Source organism: Anolis carolinensis, unplaced genomic scaffold, assembly GCF_035594765.1.
Source record: "Anolis carolinensis isolate JA03-04 unplaced genomic scaffold, rAnoCar3.1.pri scaffold_10, whole genome shotgun sequence".
Lineage (NCBI taxonomy): Eukaryota > Metazoa > Chordata > Lepidosauria > Squamata > Dactyloidae > Anolis > Anolis carolinensis.
In genome coordinates, this window is record NW_026943821.1 from 14,949,139 (window position 1) to 14,969,710 (window position 20,572).

The 20,572-nt window shown below is 41.1% G+C and overlaps 1 protein-coding gene across 1 annotated transcript; it reads right to left on the minus strand.

Annotated features, from left to right (window-relative positions):
- Positions 1–755: 755 nt before the first annotated feature.
- LOC100568262 (free fatty acid receptor 2) lies at positions 756–20,137 on the minus strand. Its single transcript, XM_062962754.1, has 2 exons — positions 20,036–20,137; positions 756–4,791 (listed from the first exon to the last, which is right to left on the minus strand). Exon 2 carries the CDS (start codon positions 4,772–4,774, stop codon positions 3,761–3,763), a length of 1,014 nt encoding a protein of 337 aa, XP_062818824.1. The 5' UTR covers positions 4,775–4,791; positions 20,036–20,137; the 3' UTR covers positions 756–3,760.
- Positions 20,138–20,572: the final 435 nt, after the last annotated feature.

Below are 20,572 nucleotides of genomic sequence, written 5' to 3' on the forward strand. Positions count from 1 at the left end.
GCATCCTCAGAGGTTGTGAGGTCTCCGGCAAAGACCCAGCTTAGGGAAACCCAGGGAGCATTGCTGTTTCCTAGAACTTTTGTTTGCCCGCCTCTCTCTCCCCCTCTCTCTTTCTCTCTCTCTCTCTCTGAGCACTGAACCAGGCACCTCAATAGCGCCCCCAGGGGATTGGCGCCTTCCACATTTGCGTACTTCGCGTATAGTTTCAGCCGCCCCTGCCCAGGAGGAAAATGAGACATGTGGTGACTACCCCAATCCTCCTCCTCCATACTTCTCCCTTGATCTTCGGATTGTCCTCTCGGCATTATGCCGGGGGGGGGGGGGGGGAGGGCAAGACAGGCAACATCCAAGAGTCCTCCAGAAGGTTCTCAACCACGGCGTGCCTTTCTTAAGCTATCCTCCCAACATAAGGACAAGGCTGCTCACACTGTCCTTATGCCAAGCAGAGGACAAGACACGCGGTGGCTGAGAGCACTCCAGAGGACTCTCAGCTGCTGCATGCCTTCCTCCTCCATCCTTTCTGTGTAAGGATGTGGTGGGTCACCACGGCTTTATGGCAAGAGGACAGGGAAAATGAGGAGGGTCTGAGGAAAGTGTCTAGGGGGCTGCATCTGGTTCCTGGACCTTCGTTTGCCCATGCTTGCACTAAGGACACAGTTCAAGTAAAGACCACTTCAAGTACTTGTTGGGACATCTTTTTAGGGCCTCTTCCACCACTGCATAACAAAAATGAAGAACAATTTACACTGGGACAATAAATATGTGAGTTTATTCATAGACCCATTGGGCATGTTGTTCCATGTATCCCATTGTAGGCAATTCATTTCAGGAGAAGAGGGGACCCCCGTCCTCTCTCAAAGGCTTCATTATCTCTAGGACATGTTGCTTTTTAACAAAATGATTTATGAACCATCAATCCCCATATCAGAAAAAAAAACTCAGAGTCTGACACTGCAAGTCCTTATTCCAGAAAAAGTCCCACAGTGTTTAATTCACTTGGCAGTTTACAAAATATCAAAGCCTAAGTACCTATGTTTATGACAGCTCAATGAAGGATCTTTCATCCTAATCATATTGTTTGAATAGTTGAAAAAGAATAAATGAGACACTGGGAAAAATGCCGGAAAACTCTGGGCTAATGACCATTACAATTTTATATTGTGGGGTAAAGATAACGTTCTCTGAACAAGCCAACTTTCTGATTTTCTGATTCTCCTAGAACAGTGGTTCTCAAACATTGATTCTCCAGATGTTTTGAACTACAGTTCTCAGAATTCCTGGCTGTTGATCAAGCTGACAAGTTTTTCGGGAAGCAATGTCAATTTCAGACCACCAACGTTTGGGGACCACAGATCTAAAAGATGCGGAGTGTGTTAAACTCCACACTCCTTAAGCTACAAGTGAGAGATGCCTGACCCTCTAAGCTCCAGAAGTTTTTACCTGTATTGCTCCAGAAAGTGTGGAGGGCATTCCTGCCATGTTTGGTGGCCTACTGAGCCTGCTAGTTGTCAAATTGCAAATAAAATAAAATAGGCTCCAATTCTCCCCAGGAGATGTGAGGGGTATTTCCATTGCATTTTGAGACATCTCTGGTCCAACCTCAGTTTAGATGAAGTTGTTGTTTTTTTTTTGAAGAAGGAAGTGACTTCTCCTCATTTCCCATTGTTAAAAATGTCTCACCTTGTCCTAAAATGCTCCCAGAAACATAATAAAAATGTCCCCAGTGAAGTTATTTGGGGGTAAAATGAACGTTTTACAAGACTGTTCATGGAGAAATATGGTTCCCCAAAGTCTTCTAGTGGGCAAGCCTTTAGTCTTCCAAACTTGCTCTAGATGGTGTTGGCCTGCAAGACCTATCATACCTTTCTATTGACAGGGTGATCTGATGGGAGTTGTACTTTAACAATATATGGGAGTCCACCCATTCACTCACCTTGGTTAAACCCTTGTGCCAGCTGAACTGCTGACCTGAAGGTTGGGTTACTGACCTAAAGGTTACTGGTTTGAATCTGCGAGATGGAGTGAGCTCCCATCTGTCAGCTCTAGCTTATGGGGATGTAAAAGAAACCTCCCAGCCAGAGGCAGTTCAACCACCAGGCCAACTAGGCAGTTGCCTGTGGCGCCATCTTATTGGGGCGCCATCGAGGCAACTCCTGTCTCCTGCGGCCTGCCTCCGCAAGGTATTGAACTGCTTTTTCTGTTGATTTGTTGTAAAATATGATGTTTAGTACTTAATTTGTAAAATCTTAATGTAATTTGATGTTTAATAGGCTTTTCCTTCATCCCTCCTTATTATCAAACATTTTCACTTATCCAATGCTTTTATTTTTCAGTGATTGGTTTGTTGGGGGGGTGGCGAAAATTCTGTTCGCCTACACTTGAAAAATACCTAGGGCTGGCTCTGCTCCCAGCTAACACATCCCGGCATCCCCTGGGCAATATCTCTGTAGACAGCCAATTTTCTAACACCATAAATTACTTGTAGTATGTTCTCAAGTAGCTTCTGACACAATTAAAAACCTCCGTTTATGATAATTAGGTGCCCAATGGATTTTGGAAAAATGCTCAGACTGCACAATTAGTCAATGCACAATGTTAGGAGTGAGCAGGTATTTTTTTCAGATGTTAGCTCCTATCAGGCCTAGCCACCTAAATCACTAGCAAGGGATTATGAGAAACTCCAAAATATCTGGAAGGCATTGTCGTTCCCAGATCTACATTGACAGAAATGTCAATAAATAACTATGCTTTCCCCAAAAGAAAACATGAAGAAAATCCATAAAATAGAAGCCCTCTCGCTGTTGTGGACAGAACTTGGGAAATACGTTGAGTCCACAAAAGTTACTGAGAGCAGGTGGCTACTTTACCCACTGCTGCAAGTTGGCAATTAATTGCACAATTAATCAGATTGCCAGACAGGAGAGATAGAATCCCTTAGAAACCTTTTCTTAGTAAGAGCAAACAGCCCATGCTGATAAAACAAAAGGTAGCCATTGGTTTGTTTGTCTCTACAATAAAAACTTCTTCTGTATTAATACTGTCAGCAAGATTCCTTTCCTGATATCTTTAATGCCAGAGTGCTGTGTTTTCTTTTGCTTCATGTTTAAAACCTATTTAACCAGCCAGTTTGTATAAATGATAACAGGCCTCCTATTGACTTAATCAAATGGCAGAGTTTTACTGGAACAGGAAGTCTGAACTCTGAATTTCCTGGTACGCGTCAAAAACAAATCAGCCTACAAGAGTGGATGGCAACAAAATAAGTCATCATTTGTCCTTTATTGCAACAGTAGGCCAATGTCAAGGGTTCAAATCCTGAGATGGTTCACATTGGGTCCTAGCAGTGTTGCCATGATTCCATAAACAGATGAAGGCTGAACCGTGTGAGGCATCAGCTATGAAATGAATTGCGCATCTGAAACAAGTGGGCTAGTTGGTAACTGAATTGGCCAGTTCCCGTAAGTAGCTTCCTTGCTCGGATCTTTCCCAGGCTTTTTTGGACCACATAAAACATTTCTGTCAAAGCGAACCAATTCAATATATTTAGTATTCATTGAAACTCATAACTTAGGCCAACCATAAGAAGAGTTGCAACAGATGTGGAGAAGACCCATGCAGACCTTGCTTGGGAGCTAGTCTGAAACTCTGTGAAGGACTTGTAGGTACTAAGAGTTGTTAGGAATACATTTTCCATTATCCCACAGAGACAACCTCTTTCACCGCAGAACCTGATGTATACTCAAACAAAACTCTTCAAGAGCTACCTCTCTCTCCCAAGCCTTTCTGAAGGCCTCTCCCCAAAACGTGATAGAGAGGACTTGTCAACTGCATTGTCATCCACTTCAGCCTCGCAGCAGGGCAAACAAAGCTTGTAGCACGTGGGCATCAAGGCCTGCAGCTTGCAACCCATCCCAGCAAAACAATCAGAAAAAGTTCTTTGGATGGCAGTGGAGGAGAAGTAGAAGATTGCTGGGTCTAAGGACGCATTGAGGGTGCTGAGGAGCAAAGCATAGACTCTCCACTCAGGGCTCTCGTTCTTAATGAAACCCACAATGTGGGAGATGTTGTAAGGAGCGAAGCAGATGGCAAAGTTGAGCAACGTCACCACGGCCAGGCCCACAGCCCGTTGCTTCCTTCGGGCTTGGATGTTTGGTAAGGAGGTCAGGATGCGGATTAAGTTGACGTAGCAGAAGAGGGAGACAAAGAAAGGGACGAAGAAGAGAGAAACGCAGAGCTCCAGTCGGACAGGGAGAAGAATGTCAAGCTGCCTGGAGGAGAATTTTTCATAGCATTTGGAGACGTTGGTTGAGATAGTCTCGTTGATTCCCACCACCTGGTACTGGACAATGTAGACAATGCTGCAGTGGGAACAGGCAAGCAACCAGAAGAGAAAGCTGGCCACTACTGCATAGATTGGTTTACGATGCAACTTGTATTTTATGGGATAGGCAACACCTAAGTAGCGCTCCACACTGATCGCCGTGAGAAACAGGGTGCTGATATAGATGCTGCTATAGTAACAGAAGCCAGTAAGGGGACAGAGGTAGTCAGGCAAAGGCCAAGTCATGCCCGAGGCAGCCTCCACCATCTTGAAGGGCAGGAAGAGCAGGAGGATCACATCAGACACGGTCAAGTTGAACAGGAGGATGTCTATGGGGGCTGCCTTCTGGCGCACCTTCACCAGGAATGTGTAGAAGGCCAGGAGGTTGGCAGGGAGTCCGGCCAAGAAGGCAAAGATGTAAACAGCAAGGACGACAGAGTTCTCTGCATTCATAGCTACCCTTTGGGCTTCTGCAAAGAGAAATGGAAAAATGGTATTAATGGAAAAGACAAATTGCAAACCCTGGCTTCCCAGTTCCCTGTATTGGCTTCCCATTCCTCCATGTTCTCCCGCAGTCCTGCTCTAAACCAAAATACTCAATAGCAGCACAGGAAAGTAAATCCAAATCCAAATCCAAATTTATTTAATGCTTAGACCATAGGTCTTTTGCATGCAAGACAAACAAACAAATACACAAAAGCCAGATCATCAAATACAATATAAAACATGCCATTAAAACCCTATATAAATCATTAAAACATTAAAATGCTGCAAATATCAATGTCAGGATATGCCCTTCAAATACTACATATGTCATGGATTAGCACCAACATAATTAAAAACAAGATAAAACCAAGTAAGTACAGCATTATTAAAACCCAAGCAGTAAACACCTTGGATATAAAAAACCACTATTAGTTAAAAGCATCCCCAGCACAGTTGACCACGACATCGGAGATCAGTTTTGAGCACAGGAAAGGTGAAGGACACATGCCAGGGTTGAATGAAAAGTAATGCCTCCACCTTCATTACTTGGGTTTGGATGGGAATATTTTAATAAATCAAACGCAGAAATAATCCTTAGAATGTGCTCTTTAACTACCACTATTCACTTTTCCACATAATCACCAGACAATTGGATATTTATTTATTTATTTATTTATTTCCAATATTTCTATCCCGCCCTTCTCACCCGAAGGGACTCAGGGCGGCGTACAATTGGCAACAATTCGATGTCAATACATCATTAAAAACAACAACATATAAAAATATATTATAACCAATTAAATACAGTATAAAATATAAAACATAAACATATATTTTAAATCCGTTCGTCCAATATACTCCAACTTTATCCATATAACAGTCTGGGTCGTCTTTATCATTTATTCGTTGAAAGCCTGGGCACATAGCCATGTTTTTAAGGCTTTTCTAAAACTCAAAAGGGTTACATTTCTGCCAACAATGAACAAGTTTTCTGAAGCTGTCATGGAAGAAGTTGACACTCTATTTCTTCAACCAGTGTCTCACAGTATCCACCGTGCACCTTACTCGCCCAACGACACACAGCATTCATACCTGCCACACCAAGACTATTAATTGCTATTCAAACTGGCCAACAAAGGATTCCGCAGGGTAGAAAGTAGTCAGGCTTGCAAGCACCAAGGCTATTCAGTGCTATTCAACCTGGCCAACCAAGATTTCCCCTAGGTGAAAAACCCCCAGGCTTTGAAGCCACGAGGCTACTCCATCCCATTCAACATGGCCTAGCAAGGATGCCCCATGTAGAAAGCAGCCAGGCTTTTAAGCTGCAAGGCTATTCAGTGCAATTCAGTCTGGCCAAACAATGATTCCCCTACAAAGGAAGTAGCCAGGCTTCAAAGTGGCTCTTTGATTGAGGGTGCTACTCCAACGACTCCAGAAAATGGCCAGGCTTTGAGGCTGCAAGGCTATTCACTGCTATTCCACTTGGCCAACAAATGATTCCCATAAGGCACAGCAACGCTTGCCCGGGCAAAGCTAGTTAGATATACAATTGGTTGAACATGTTGGTATTAAGCAACAGGACGATGTAGAGTGAAGCCACCATGTAACTACTATATGTGTGCAAGCAGGATGTTACATCTTGTATATTTACTGCATTATGTTATAAAGAAGCATATCCTCTACATGATACATTGCTTTATATGATATTTAAATACTATACAGAGGGGCATTGGATGCTATAAGCTGTTTTTGATACAGAATGAGGTTCAGCAATTCATATGCATTTTGTAAGAACTGGCCAGAAGTTGCTGGGATCTATCATCAATATCTACTGCATGGGGTTAGTCATTAAATAGCAACAGCAATAAGTAAAAAGTAACACTAACTGTACATACATGTGAAGCAAATTTATATACATACTAGCTGTGCCTGGCCACGCGTTGCTGTGGCGAAGTATGGTGGTATGGGAAATAAAGTACAGTAGAGTCTCACTTATCCAACATAAACGGGCCGGCAGAATGTTGGATAAGTGAATATGTTGGATAATAAGGAGGCATTAAGGAAAAGCCTATTAAACATCAAATTAGGTTATGATTTAACAAATTAAGCACCAAAACATCATGTTATACAACAAATTTGACAGAAAAAGTCATTCAATACGCAGTAATGCTATGTAGTAATTGCTGTATTTACGAATTTAGCACCAAAATATCATGATGTATTGAAAACATTGACTACAAAAATGCGTTGGACAATCCAGAACATTGGATAAGCGAGTGTTGGATAAGTGAGATTCTACTGTATTGAGGAATTGGTGGTAGTTAAGGTAAAGAGTAAAGGGTTATATAGCTGTGTGGAAGAGCCTTGAGTCTACACTGCCATATAATCCAGTTAAAATCTGATAATCTGTATTTTAAAGGCAGTGGGGAAGAGGCCTAAGTGAGGCCTAACTCTGCCTGTCCCCTGGGTTGAGTGGGTTGCTAGGAGACCAAGTGGGCGGAGCTTGGCCTTCTAACTGGCAGCAATTGGATAAAAACAATTATTCCTCTTCCTCTAATTAGGACTTTATTTTATTTTATTTTTGTTGTATGAACGTAGAGGCATGGCTGAGGGGTTGTGCTGTCAATTTTCGAGGTTGTGGGATGTTTAGTTTTGTTGTTTTGTCCTAGGCCGAAATTTCATTACCCTTTTATATATATAGATTTATTTATTTATTTGCCAATTTGGACCCTGCTCTTCTCAACCCCGAGGGGGATTCAGAGCAGCCTCACATATCGGCAACAATTCATATGTTTCTGTACAAGCTTATTTCTGGGATTGTGACTTTCATAATTGTGAAAGAAGGTAAAAATAGGAATAGAAGACAGAAGGCAGTCTTTATCAAGAAGGGTAGAAAGGCATTCTCAGTTCAATTGAGGACATTGTTAACTAATGCAAATATTTGGATACACCATCAGCAGATTGTTCCTAAGTAATCCCCCTAAACTGTCAGTCCAATGTTCGATGGGATGGAAGCATGGCAGATAAAACTAGGATCATAGCACTATAACTGGACAGTGTGAAAGGGCCTCTTGAGAAGGACGGCCATCTCAGAGCGAGTCGACCTAACCTCCCACACATCTTACATAAGCACGAGTAGTCATGTATGGTCTGATGCTGTAAGCCTCTGTCGCCACTGCAATATATAACCATCATAAAGTTGTGCAGTTAAGATGATAACTGAGAGCCATGGCTTTCATCTTGCTTTAATGAGCCTGTTATGGTCCCTCGCCTGGGCCAATGGGAAAGACCTAGGCTATGTCCTTTCTTTTGCTCAAGGCAGGTGAATAACAGCTGGGCACTGGATGGTTTTATCAGGACAGAGGAGGCCCAAGAAGGGAAACAAAATCAATATTTGGATGTTGGCGGTTCATTGCCTGAGAGAAACATGAAAGTTGCATCTCTTTAAGGAGGTGCTGGGCATCTGAAGACAGTAAAGTAAAACTTTCTGGATTTGGGTCTCATAGGTAAAAGGTAAAGGTTTTCCCCTGACGTTAAGTCCAGTCGTGACCGACTCTGGGGGTTGGTGCTCATCTCCATTTCTAAGCCAAAGAGCCGGCATTGTCCGTAGACGCCTCCAAAGTCATGTGGCCAGCATGACTGCATGGAGCGCCATTACCTTCCCGCTGGAGCAGTATCTATTGATCTACTCACATTTGCATGTTTTCAAACTGCTCGGTTGGCAGGAGCTAGGGCTAACAGCGGGCGCTCATTCTGCTCCCGGGATTTGAACCTGGCACCTTTTGGTCCGCAAGTTCAGTAGCTCAGCGCTTTAACGCACTGTGCCACCAAGGGCCCCTGGGTCTCATAGACAAGATCAAAAAAATGTTATTATGTTTTGCTTCAATGGGATAAAGTGGTTGAGAACTGTGCAATTCCAGAAGACTATTTGTAATTCAGAATTTGTTCTTCACATGCATGCACAAAATCATACAGGGCTTTTAATGCAGAAAACATTACTTTCTGTTCAGAAGCAATGCTCCAGCCCTGGCCACTCTTTAACCTTTGGCATGTGCTCAATAACCCCACGGCTGCCCAAGTGGGTCAAAGAAATAGTTGCACTCCCAAACAAAGATAAAAACTGCTTCTTCAATTTCTGACAAAAAAAAAGATGTGGGATAACTCTTGGATTCATTCACACAGTGGGTAGAAAGAGCTTCACCTGGAATCCACTACCTGCCCTTGCACACCTAGGGCAAAGATATTGTGCAAAGAAATACGGGACACCTCCTTTCACAACAGCCTTATAAAGTGGAAATTGAAGCATCTTAAGCTACCTAGGGTAGTCCTCCTTAAGATGCCTGATGCAAGAGACAAATAGTTTCCCTCTCCTGATGTGCCAGGGACTGGCACCATCTTTATATCCATTGGCTAACAGACTGATACCAGGCCACAGGCCACGACGAGGGTTGAATGAAAAGTAATGCCTCCACCTTCTGTTACTTGAGTTTGGATGGGAATATTTTAATAAATCAAATGCAGAAATAATCCTTAGAATGTCCTCTTTACCAACCACTGTTCACTTTTACACATAATCAGACAATTGGCTACATTTCTGCCAACGATGAACAAGTTTTCTGAAGCCGTCACGGAAGAAGTCAACACTCTGTTTCTGCAACCAACGTCTCAGAGTACCCATCGTGCACAGATCTTCTGATAGCCAAGCAAAGCAATACTGTGACCCGCATGTTCTTGTGAAATGCCAATTATGCTTGAAATTTCTCTCTGAGTGATACAACGATCGTCCTGAATCAATCTGTCAAACTTTTGCTTGTGAAACTCGGTGGTTGCTGTCACAGGACATCCAACTCTTTGTTTGTCACACAAGTCAGATGTTCCCACCTCAACATCTTTAAACTTACTTGCCCAGTACTCACATCAACACAATCACCATAAACATTTTGCATTCTCTGATGAATCTCCTTTGGGGTGACACCTACTGCTGTCAAGAATTCAATGACTGGACGTTGCTTAAGTCACATTGATTGACCATCTGCGCAGGGTTCCATACTTCGCACTTTAACAACACAACTATTCAATGCTAAGGCTTCCTGCCAAATTGAACTGTAGAGGAGAGTCTTTTGAACAAGCCAGTACCTGCCGCAAACCAGGACTGCCATCTGTTGAGGAGTTACGAAGGTGGAGGCATTACTTTTCAGTCAACCCTTATACTTTGACTGATCTAAAGGATGTTTGTCCTAAACAATAACCACTCCAACTGCTCTGTATGCCTCCCTTTATGCTCATGCACATCTCACAAATGCATCTTTCTGCCAGCAACCTTCATGTTTCCATTCTGAATAGTGTGTGGGTGAAAGAGGCAAGGGCTGCCACCCAAGTGAGGGAATTATTTATCCATTAGTGCCTTGGAAGAATAAATCATAGACTGAGAACTTAATACATTCCCTGGGGGGAAGGTGAAAAACCAGGAGCTTGAATGTAAACGGACTGGTAATAGCTCTCCTTTCTCTGATCCTGGCTCAAATCCTGCTTGTAAAAATTGTTCCAGAGTACATGACCCCTTTTTGTTTTTAGATGCTTGGCAGAACATGGACTTTAACTGCCGGTTGCCATTTTCACCTGCCAGAGAAGAAGACAGCATGCCATCCTACCATTACTATGGAGCAGTGATAGTGTCTCATTGGATTTCTCTTGCATATAGATTTTTAAATCCCATGTTGCGAAAAGTCAATGGCAAGCATTTGTATCTTCTCCAAAAACAAGATTAGCTTTAGTCAAATTCAACAAATGGACCTACTGCCAGCATGGAGAGGACTGTATTGTACCCAACTGATACATACAGATAGACTTCAGTTAGCAAAATAAATGTCTTCCTGGGCATAATTTCTTCAACAGATAATTTGGTACCAGAAGCAGAAATAACATGGAAATAATAGGGACAGGTTCCTACAGACATACACAGCATCCAAATCAGAGCAGTTCAACATTTTTCAACAAACATGAAATTAAACAACAGCTCATGTAAGCCACATATGAATAAACAAAAAACATGTTGAATCTTCTAGAGACTACATGGACACTCCTTCCAAAATACATCAGTTTCATCAGCTTCTACTTTCCTATGCTGTCGAATTTGGTGGCCCAATTTATAGATATAGAGATCTATTTTGAAACTTCCTGGGAATGTTCTCTCTTTTCCTCTCTGGTAGAGATTCTGGAGGCTTTTACTGCTCATCTTGCTTGTTGTAGGTCGGCACGTATAAATACAGAAGGCTCAACTACAGAGAATCTCACTTTCCTCCAGCTTTGTTTATTGCATTGTTTACTACACCAAAATGTTCTTCTGTTTCACCAGCTCTCTCTCACTAAGCTCCTAGAGTAAATGCTGCTAAAAATAACAACCAAAACAGAACATGCTTCTTAGCCTTTTGACTAGATCAAGTGTAGGACAAAGAAGAAAAGGTGGGGAGTATAAAACGCCTTTACAAAATAAAGAAGGTATTTTTTCAGAGGATTTAGTAAGTGAGATACAGCTGTATATGTTAACAAACAACAGCCTGTTTGTAAAATAAATGGCATCATACGTGAGACTTTGCTTCGAAAACCTTCAACCAAATATAGCCTTTCAGTATTGGACTAAAATATTAGTAAAATTGCTTACAAATATGATTTTGATAGGATAATGGACATGGATGAATACAAGAGATAGAAGCCCAAACTTTTTAAAGTTACCCATTCAAAGCTTTCATTAGGCTGGGATAAACAAACCCAATCTCAGAGGTTTTTTATCCTGTAGGAATTTTAAGGTTTTTCTTAAAAGGACATAAAAATAAAGTTAAAATTAATGAGATTGTTGGTGTTTCTGGTACCATAAATTGCTGAACGTAATTTTGCTTATTTCTGAACTCCATATTTAAAATGTTTTAGTTTTAATTATTATCGTGTCAAAAGCAAATTGAGACAAGTCGCTTCTGTTGTGAGAGAATCGGCTGCCTTCAAAGACATTGCCCAGGGGATGCTCGGATGTGTTAACATCTTGCGGGGAGCTTCTCTTATGTCCCTGCATGGGAAGCTAGGGCTGACAGATAGGAACTCACCCCGTCTCGAAGATTTCAACCATCAACCTTCAGATCAGCAGTTCAGCCAGTACAAGGGTTTAAACCATTGCACCATTTAAACCATTGTGACTCCTTTAGTGTGAATTGCAAAAGATGTCGTTCACCAGATAACTCCACCATGTCTCAAGAAGTTAATTCTTTGCAATGAAGATACACTCCAATTACAAAGCAATAGAAATATCAACACCAATGAATGAATTAGTGTTGATGTCTGAGAGGCTTAGTTCTACATAAACATGTGTAGGAATGTCCTTTGTAAATGTAGGAATGAAAACAGCATGAGATTTAACTGTGTGCTTTGGCAGCTCAGCTGTCACACAACTGTCAAAAGTTGGTTGCAAAGTGCACGGCCCTCTCAAATTCTGACTGCTACTGTGAAATAACTGGACAGTAAATATTTGGGTTAAATATGAGATATATACTCATTGATGACCAATCTGGAAAAATATCATGCTATCAAAATCTGCAAAAAGATGCAAAATCCCTTTACAGGATGCATTTACAGTGTAGAATTCGTATAGTTTGGCACCGCTAGAACTGCCATGGCCAATGCTATAGAACAGGCATGGACAAATGGAGCTCTGACTAAGCTACCCACAGTTTACTCCCCCTTTCCCCATATGATATAATTATATTGCTGATATAATTATAAATCTTTATCTAGCTCTGCATTGTTTATATAGGCATTGAGTCCCCATGGGGAGATAGGGCAGGGTACAAATGAAGTTTTGTTGTTGTTGTTGTTGTTAAGTTATTGTTAATACCATATTGTTTTTGTTGACCCTACTTTTCCACTTACAGAGCTAGTTTACTGTTTTTCTTTGAAATACGGTAAATATTCAAAAATATTTAACTTGCTGGTGCCTCAGTTAATGTAATTTAATTGGTATCTATTTTTATTTTGAAATTTACCAGTAGCTGCTGCATTTCCCACCCTCGGCTTATACTTGAATCAATAAGTTTTCCCAGTTTTTTATGGTAAAATTAGGTGTCTCGGTTTATACTCGAGTATATACGGTACCTAGTCTGAACTTGAAAGGAGCTATCCAAGCTATTTGATGGAGAAGAGTCAATATCAGGTAGTTCTACAACCTGGACATGAACAAGGAACAAAGAAGCAAAGAAGAAGCTAAACAAAACAGTAGAATCTCACTTATCCAACATTCGCTTATCCAACGTTCTGGATTATCCAACACATTTTGGTAGTCAATGTTTTCAATATATCATGATATTTTGGTGCTAAATTCGTAAATACAGTAATTACAACATAACATTACTGCATATTGAACTACTTTTTCTGTCAAATTTGTTGTCTAACATGATGTTTTGGTGCTTAATTTGTAAAATTATAACCTAATTTGATTTTTAATAGGCTTCTCCTTAATCTCTTTTTATTATCCAACATATTCGCTTATCCAACGTTCTGCCGGCCCGTTTATGTTGGATAAGTGAGACTCTACTGTAGTTGAATATTAGATGATAAAGTTGCCTACAGTCCATTGATGCTTTGGCAAAGAAAATGTGTTGTGTCTGCTTTGAATATTTAGGTGCTGTTTTTGGCAAAAGGAAGCCACCAATCTCCAGGGCAATGAAGAAACTAAAAATAAATAAATAGTGGAACTGTAAAATATATTAAACAAAGATATAACCGACAACATCAGATAAAGTTGGCTACAGCCCATCAATGCTTTGGCAAAGGAAATGTGTGCCTGTTTTGAATATTTAGATACTGTGTTTGGAAATGATGGAAATAATGTTGCCATGAATCCGTAGGGACCTCGGATGCATGATATTTTCTGTTGAAACAAGCAAGCCACTCTACCCAGAAGACAACATGTCTAATCATAATGGTGGCCATGGGCATGCAAAATAATCTTCCTAGCATCCGACAGTTCACACCATCTGCCAGATTTGCGTGAGTGCTCTTTTCCTCAAAGGGAAGTAGTTGCAATTGACATGGAACCAGCCATGACAGTTAAACAAAAGGACAGAGATCAGAGTATGTTTCACCTTTATCAGTTTATGCAAATGACACTTTTAATATCATTACTGAATTTTGGGAAAGATCGTCAGCACCCCTTTGATTCCCAACACCAAGCATTTCTACCATTCCCCAAGAAATAGGAAAATTGTTTTACTTTCTCCTATATTGATTTTTTAAAAGAATCTCAAGTTCTTTCCATTAAAAAATGGGAGGAATAAAAGGGAAGTTGAATAAGATTCCATTGAAAAAGAACAACATTCTCAGCCTTTTATACCACAGTTTCTCAAATTGTGCTCTGCGGAGCACTATGTGCTCCATGCAACAATTCCAAGTGTTCTGTGGAAAGGTATAGAGGATGATGATGATGATAATTTATTTATTTATTTATTTATTTATTTATTTATTTACAGTATTTATATTCCACCCTTCTCACCCCAAAGGGGACTCAGGGTGGATCACATTACACATATAAGGCAAACATTCAATGCCTTAACATAGAACAAAGACAAGACAAACACGGGGCTCCGAGCTGGCCTCAAACTCATGACCTCCTGGTCAGAGTGATTCATTGCAGCTGGCTGCAGCTGGTTGCTCAACAGCCTGCGCCACAGCCCGACCCATCATGATGATGATGACGATTTCAGAAATAAATTTGGGGTTGGGGATTACTGCTTGATATTTAATATCAGCAATAGATGATCAATAACTATGACAGCATATATCTATTTAAAGAGAATATGTTTCCTGGAAATACACTCATATAGAAAGCATTAGATGTCAATATTTACATAACAGAATCGATGGGAAATAATTGTTTCTCTTCACTATTTGATGCTGCAGTAGCAGCTGCAAAGACCTGGACATGATCTTTAAATTGCTCTTCTTGTTGTGTGCCTTCAGGCCATTTATAATTTATGACAACCCTTGCAGAGGTTTCTAGTGCTCAAAAAAGTCAAAAGCCTATAGTCAGGAGTGGGGTTCACTAACTGCCAAACCAGAGGGATCCACATGGATCTCTAGACCTACAAGGCAGAAAGACTCTTTTAATATTGGAAAAAGTACTGCAGTTCTGCCTTTACAATCAAGAGATGTTGGCAAATTGAACAATTTAAACTATGCAGGCATTACCAAATATCTCACTTTCCCCTACTGAATTACAATCCAAGTGCATTAGACACAGTCCAGACATTGTTTTGATGAGGTGGCTAGTTGTATAGTACTGTGTAACAAGAAAATAAGAACATTTGTTGTTGTTGTTTTTTCACGTTGGTGGAAGAGAGGGCAGCATGTGCTAGTACTGCAAACCAATATGGCACCACAAAGGTCATATGGTAATATGGAGAATGTCCTCTTTTACGAGGCAGTAGAAATCTGTTTGCCATTTCAGGTAGAAACAGCAGAAAGCCATGGCCAGGTTTATAATAATAATAATAATAATAATAATAATAATAATAATAATAATAATAAATAATAATAATAATAATAATAACAACAACAACAACAACAACAACAACAACAACAGGAAAAACTCAGCCGCTATCAGGACCTCAAGATTGAACTTCAAAGACTATGGCAGAAACCAGCGCAGGTGGTCCTGGTGGTGATCGGCACGCAAAGATACTGTGGGACTTCCGAATCCAGACTGACAAAGTTCTGGAACACAACACACCAGACATCACAGTTGTGGAAAAGAAAAAGGTTTGGATCATTGATGTCGCCATCCCAGGTGACAGTCGCATTGACGAAAAACAACAGGAAAAACTCAGCCGCTATCAGGACCTCAAGATTGAACTTCAAAGACTCTGGCAGAAACCAGTGCAGGTGGTCCCAGTGGTGATGGGCACATTGGGTGCCATGCCAAAAGATCTCAGCCAGCATTTGGAAACAATAGACATTGACAAAATCACAATCTGCCAACTGCAAAAGGACACCCTACTGGGATCTGCATACACCATCCGAAAATACATCACACAGTCCTAGACACTTGGGAAGTGTTCGACTTGTGATTTTGTGATATGAAATCCAGCATATCTATCTTGTTTGCTGTGTCATAATAAAATAATAATAATAATAATAATAATAATAATAATAATAATAACAACTTTATTTTTATACCCCGCCTCTATCTCCCCAAAGGGGACTCAGGGCGGCTTACATGGGGCCAAACCCGAATATCTCCACGATGCAGATTTAATCTTACCAGGTAGCAGCTGAGGACAAGGGGAATGCTTCAAGCCCACGGAGCCTCTATTTCTGCTATTGGGCAGAAAAGGCACACCTTTTCCATTCTTGCTGCAGTAGTTAGTGACTGACAACAACAACAAAAACAGACAATGTGGCCCAAATTCTGTTTTTCTTGTGTAAGGTAAGGCAGGGTGGTGTAGTGGTTAGTGCATTGGACTTGGACTGTGAAGACCAGAGTTTGAATCCCTGCTCAGCCATGTACTAGGCATGGCACACTCTGTAATTTTTTTTTCATGTCAAGAGCAACTGGAGTTGCTTCTGGAGTGAGAGAATTGGCCATCTGCAAGGACGTTGCCAAGAGGATGCCCGGATGTTTTGATGTTTTACCATCCTTGTGGGAGGCTTCTCTCATGTCCCCGCATGGAGCTGGAGCTAATAGAGGGAGCTCATTTGCGCTCTCCCCGGGTGATGTAATGACTTTATCAGACTAGTGTTTTAAAGCAGGCTGCCCCACATTTTTTGGCATCTTTTGCCGCCTGCAAAATCCTGGGAAATGTAGTTTAGGATGGAGCCTTTGGAATTCTCAGCTACAGAGGTCTTTGCCTTCCCAAACTACATTTCCAGAATTTAGCAGACAGCAGAAGACACCAAAAACTTGGGGCTACTTGCTTTAAAGCATTAACCTGATAAAGCCCTCAATTGCAGAAGAAGGCAAAGAAAATCCCCTTTTGAAAAAAAATATCACCAGGAAAATTCCATGATAATTTCACTGTGGTTTAAAATGACACAATCGCAAAGACAAACTATAATGGCGTAGTTACGCAGTGACGCTGATGCTTCACCCTTCTGCTTGGTATCAACATTGAGTAAATCAGTTTAATAGCTGCCAGAGTGTCTGCTTATTATCCCACTGTACAGGAGGCAATGCACAGTAGCTGTTTCTACAATCACAGGGAATAACGTGGCACACTGGAGGCACCAATACCATCGCAAAATGTGCAACTTCTTTGTTGGAATCCCATTGTTTAGTTCCAACTAGAATAGACCTATCAAATCAATTTTTAAATAGTGAGTCATTTTGTTAGTAACTTTAATTGCTTTGATAGCTCCTCTCTAGTTAGGATTAACAATAGGATTTTGGTCCATATGAAATTATGATATTTATAAGAAGCTCCACTGAATTATAACTACATCTATAAGACAACTTTCACATGTATATCAAACTCACAGAGTTCTGGCCCTGATGTCTTCCAGACCATGGCCAGTTATTATGTGTGGTGTGTGTGTATTAGGAGCGACTTGAGAAGCTGCAAGTCACTTCTGGTGTGAGAGAATTGGCCATCTGCAAGGACATTGCCCAGGGGACGCCCAGATGTTTTGATGTTTTTACCATCCTTGTGAGAGGCTTCTCTCATGTCCCCGCATGGAGCTGGAGCTGATAGAGGGAGCTCATCCACGCTCTCCCCGGGTTGGATTAGAACAGGTCAGCAACCCAAGCTTCAAGTCATCAGTCCTGCCAGCACAAGGGTTTAACCCACTGCGCCACCAGGCACTCCGTGGCCAGGGATGAAGGACACAATACTAGAGAACGTGAGATACAACTGTTAAAGAAGATGTCTTCCAACATAACTTAAATATAAAATCTCCCTACCAAACCCTCCCCTCTCAACTTTGGAATGAGGTGATTTGGAACAGATATAGGGATGTATGTCTTCTTTGAACTTCTTCCCACTGCAAGAAAGTGTTTGGAAACTGTGTAGTACTTGAAGACTATAGTATTTGCAATTCAGGACTTGCTACATTCCCAATTTGCATGTGATTGTTTTGCAAAGATATCAACATTTTCTGTGTGGTGAACAGTCTTTGGCTTAGAAAATATTGTTGTGCAGTTTTGAACTTTCTCACAACAGGAAGAAAATGATTAAAATGCTCATTATTCCTTCGGAAAATGAAATTATTGAAGAATTTTGTTGTTGAAGGTTTTCATGGCCGGAATCACTGGATTGCTGTGAGTTTCCCAAGGCTGTATGGCCATGTTCCAGAAGCATTCACTCTTGACATTTCACCCACATCTATGGTAGGCATCCTCAGAGGTTGACTGCCATAGATGTGGGTGAAACGTCAGGAGAGTATGTTTCCGGAACATGGCCATACAGCCCGAAAAACTCACAGCAACCTATTGAAGAATTGCATCTCTAAAGTAGAAAATGACCACCCAAAAGTGTCTAGAAATAAATTATTATTATTATTATTATCATCATCATCATCATCATCATCATCATCATCATCATCACCTAAATTCTATGCACTCTCGTCCCTTCTGTTCCTGGGAATATTAGGTCATGTTCGCTGCTTTATAACTTCCGGATTAAAAATAAGTAAAAACATATGTGTGGCTTCCTAACAGTATAAGGATTGCAATCTGCCTTTTCCCAGACTAAGTCAGATGCATTTACCATTACCATTAGTTTATGTTTACATTTCTCCCCTTTACCCATGTGCACACCCATCAATATGTAGGTGTATCTATATATGGATAGATGAGATCAACCATTATATTGTTCATGCCAATTGTGGATAATATTTCATATCTCTGATAGATTGGTGCCAATGTTAGCATTCATTCAGGGGTAAACGGGATTTTCATTGGGATCGTAGCATGTGGGGAAAGGTGCAATGGCCCCAATTCCTGTACACCAGTGTGGGGCAAAAGGAACTCTGGGGACCCATGGATTATTTTCACAACCATCAGTTATTGCTGGACTTCATGGACTTTTCTTTAGTAACAAAACAATGGGGATGTTGGCTTGCCTCTCCTGGAATTTTCTTGTAAATAGCTTCTATTTAACATTGTACATTTTCCTTTCAAGAGAAACCCAAAAATAGATTTCTGCACACTTTCAATTCTTGTGCTTTTGGGGATTTTTGGCATTTTAGCAATCTGTGTGGCCATTTTCCCAGATGCCAATGAGAAAATGCTGGATCCAAGGACTGCTACAGTTGCCCAACTCTGCCATTCAATAATTTCCTCCCATTTCTCTCCCCATCTCCTCATTACTCTCTCTTGCTTTCATACATGCAAACACACACAGACATACTATTTCTGTCATTTAAATAACATCAGATAAGATCAGTGCATCTACATACTCTTCCCTCTCACATGGCAGAGCACCAACTTGTTGTGGAACTGAATCATTGATTTCCATCCTGGAACAACTTTTGCGACACCAAGACCACTAGCCATGAAGCTGTCACGTTTAACAATAACCAATGTTACTTTTTAATATAGTTATATATGAAGCTATTTATTCTCTTTGCCATTATTGCTGTCAGGATTTTAGCATCTTGGTTTATAAGGGCAATAGGTCTATATGAACCAGGATCTGTAGGATCTGTATTTGTTTTTAGAATTAATATGATCCTTGATTCTTGCCACGATGGTGGGATCTGTTCTCCTTTCATTATCCTATTATATAGTTCTTTTAATTTTGGCACCAAAATTGATTTTAATAGGTAATGAAATTTCGGCTTAGGACAAAACTACACATCCCAGAAACACTAAACTTGGCAGCACAACCCCTCATCCATGCCTCTACGTTCATACAATAAACAGCTCCAGCTACTCCAGAAAATGGCCAGGCTTTGAGACTGCAAGGCTATTCACTGCTATTCCACTTGGCCAACAAAGGATTCCCATAAGCCACAGCAACACGTGGCCGGGCAAAGCTAGTGTTTTATAATATCCCGATCCCAGCCCAACCATTCCTGGGTCTTTCCTCCTTTTAATTTATCTATAGCCTCACTGATCTCAATTTCTGATACTAATTGAACCACACTATTTTTATCCGTCTCCTGTAACTTTAACAATAACCAATGTACAGGCTCCTCTAAAATCATCTCATCATAAGCCAGCCCCAAGGAAAAGCAGATGCATTTTCTCACCGCTCTCCTCGGCTTTGTGGCCCTCTCTACAAAGGGAGGGATTTCTTCCCAGATGGACACAGCAGAGTCCTTCCAGAAGTTGAGAGGCTTCACTTGACGCCCATGCCCCGAAGTAGAGCTGAAGACTGTACGTCTAGTGTGACAGAAGTGCTGGCTATCATTCCTTGTCAGTGTGCCTTGATAGGACAAGGAACACACAGCGGCAGCAGCAGCAGCAGGAAGCTTGCTGGTCTCCTCATGTGGCCGGAGAGGATTATTTTTTTCAAACAGGGAAACAAACTCTGGGATGCAAGAAGAGGCGGAGAAGGCATTTGATTTCAGTGTTGTGCTCTGGGTGCCACCCACAAAGTGTCTAATCTTCGTTTTAAGGCAAATGTGCTCCAAATTCACTACATTCAAATCGCTCCCTCTTTTTCCCCCTCCATGGGTAAAAGATGTTAAATGAATGCACAGATACTTACTTAGATATGGTTAAATTGCACTCGCAGCAAATTGTCTTTCAAGATTATCCACCTTCGTTATTTGTGCTGAAGCTAT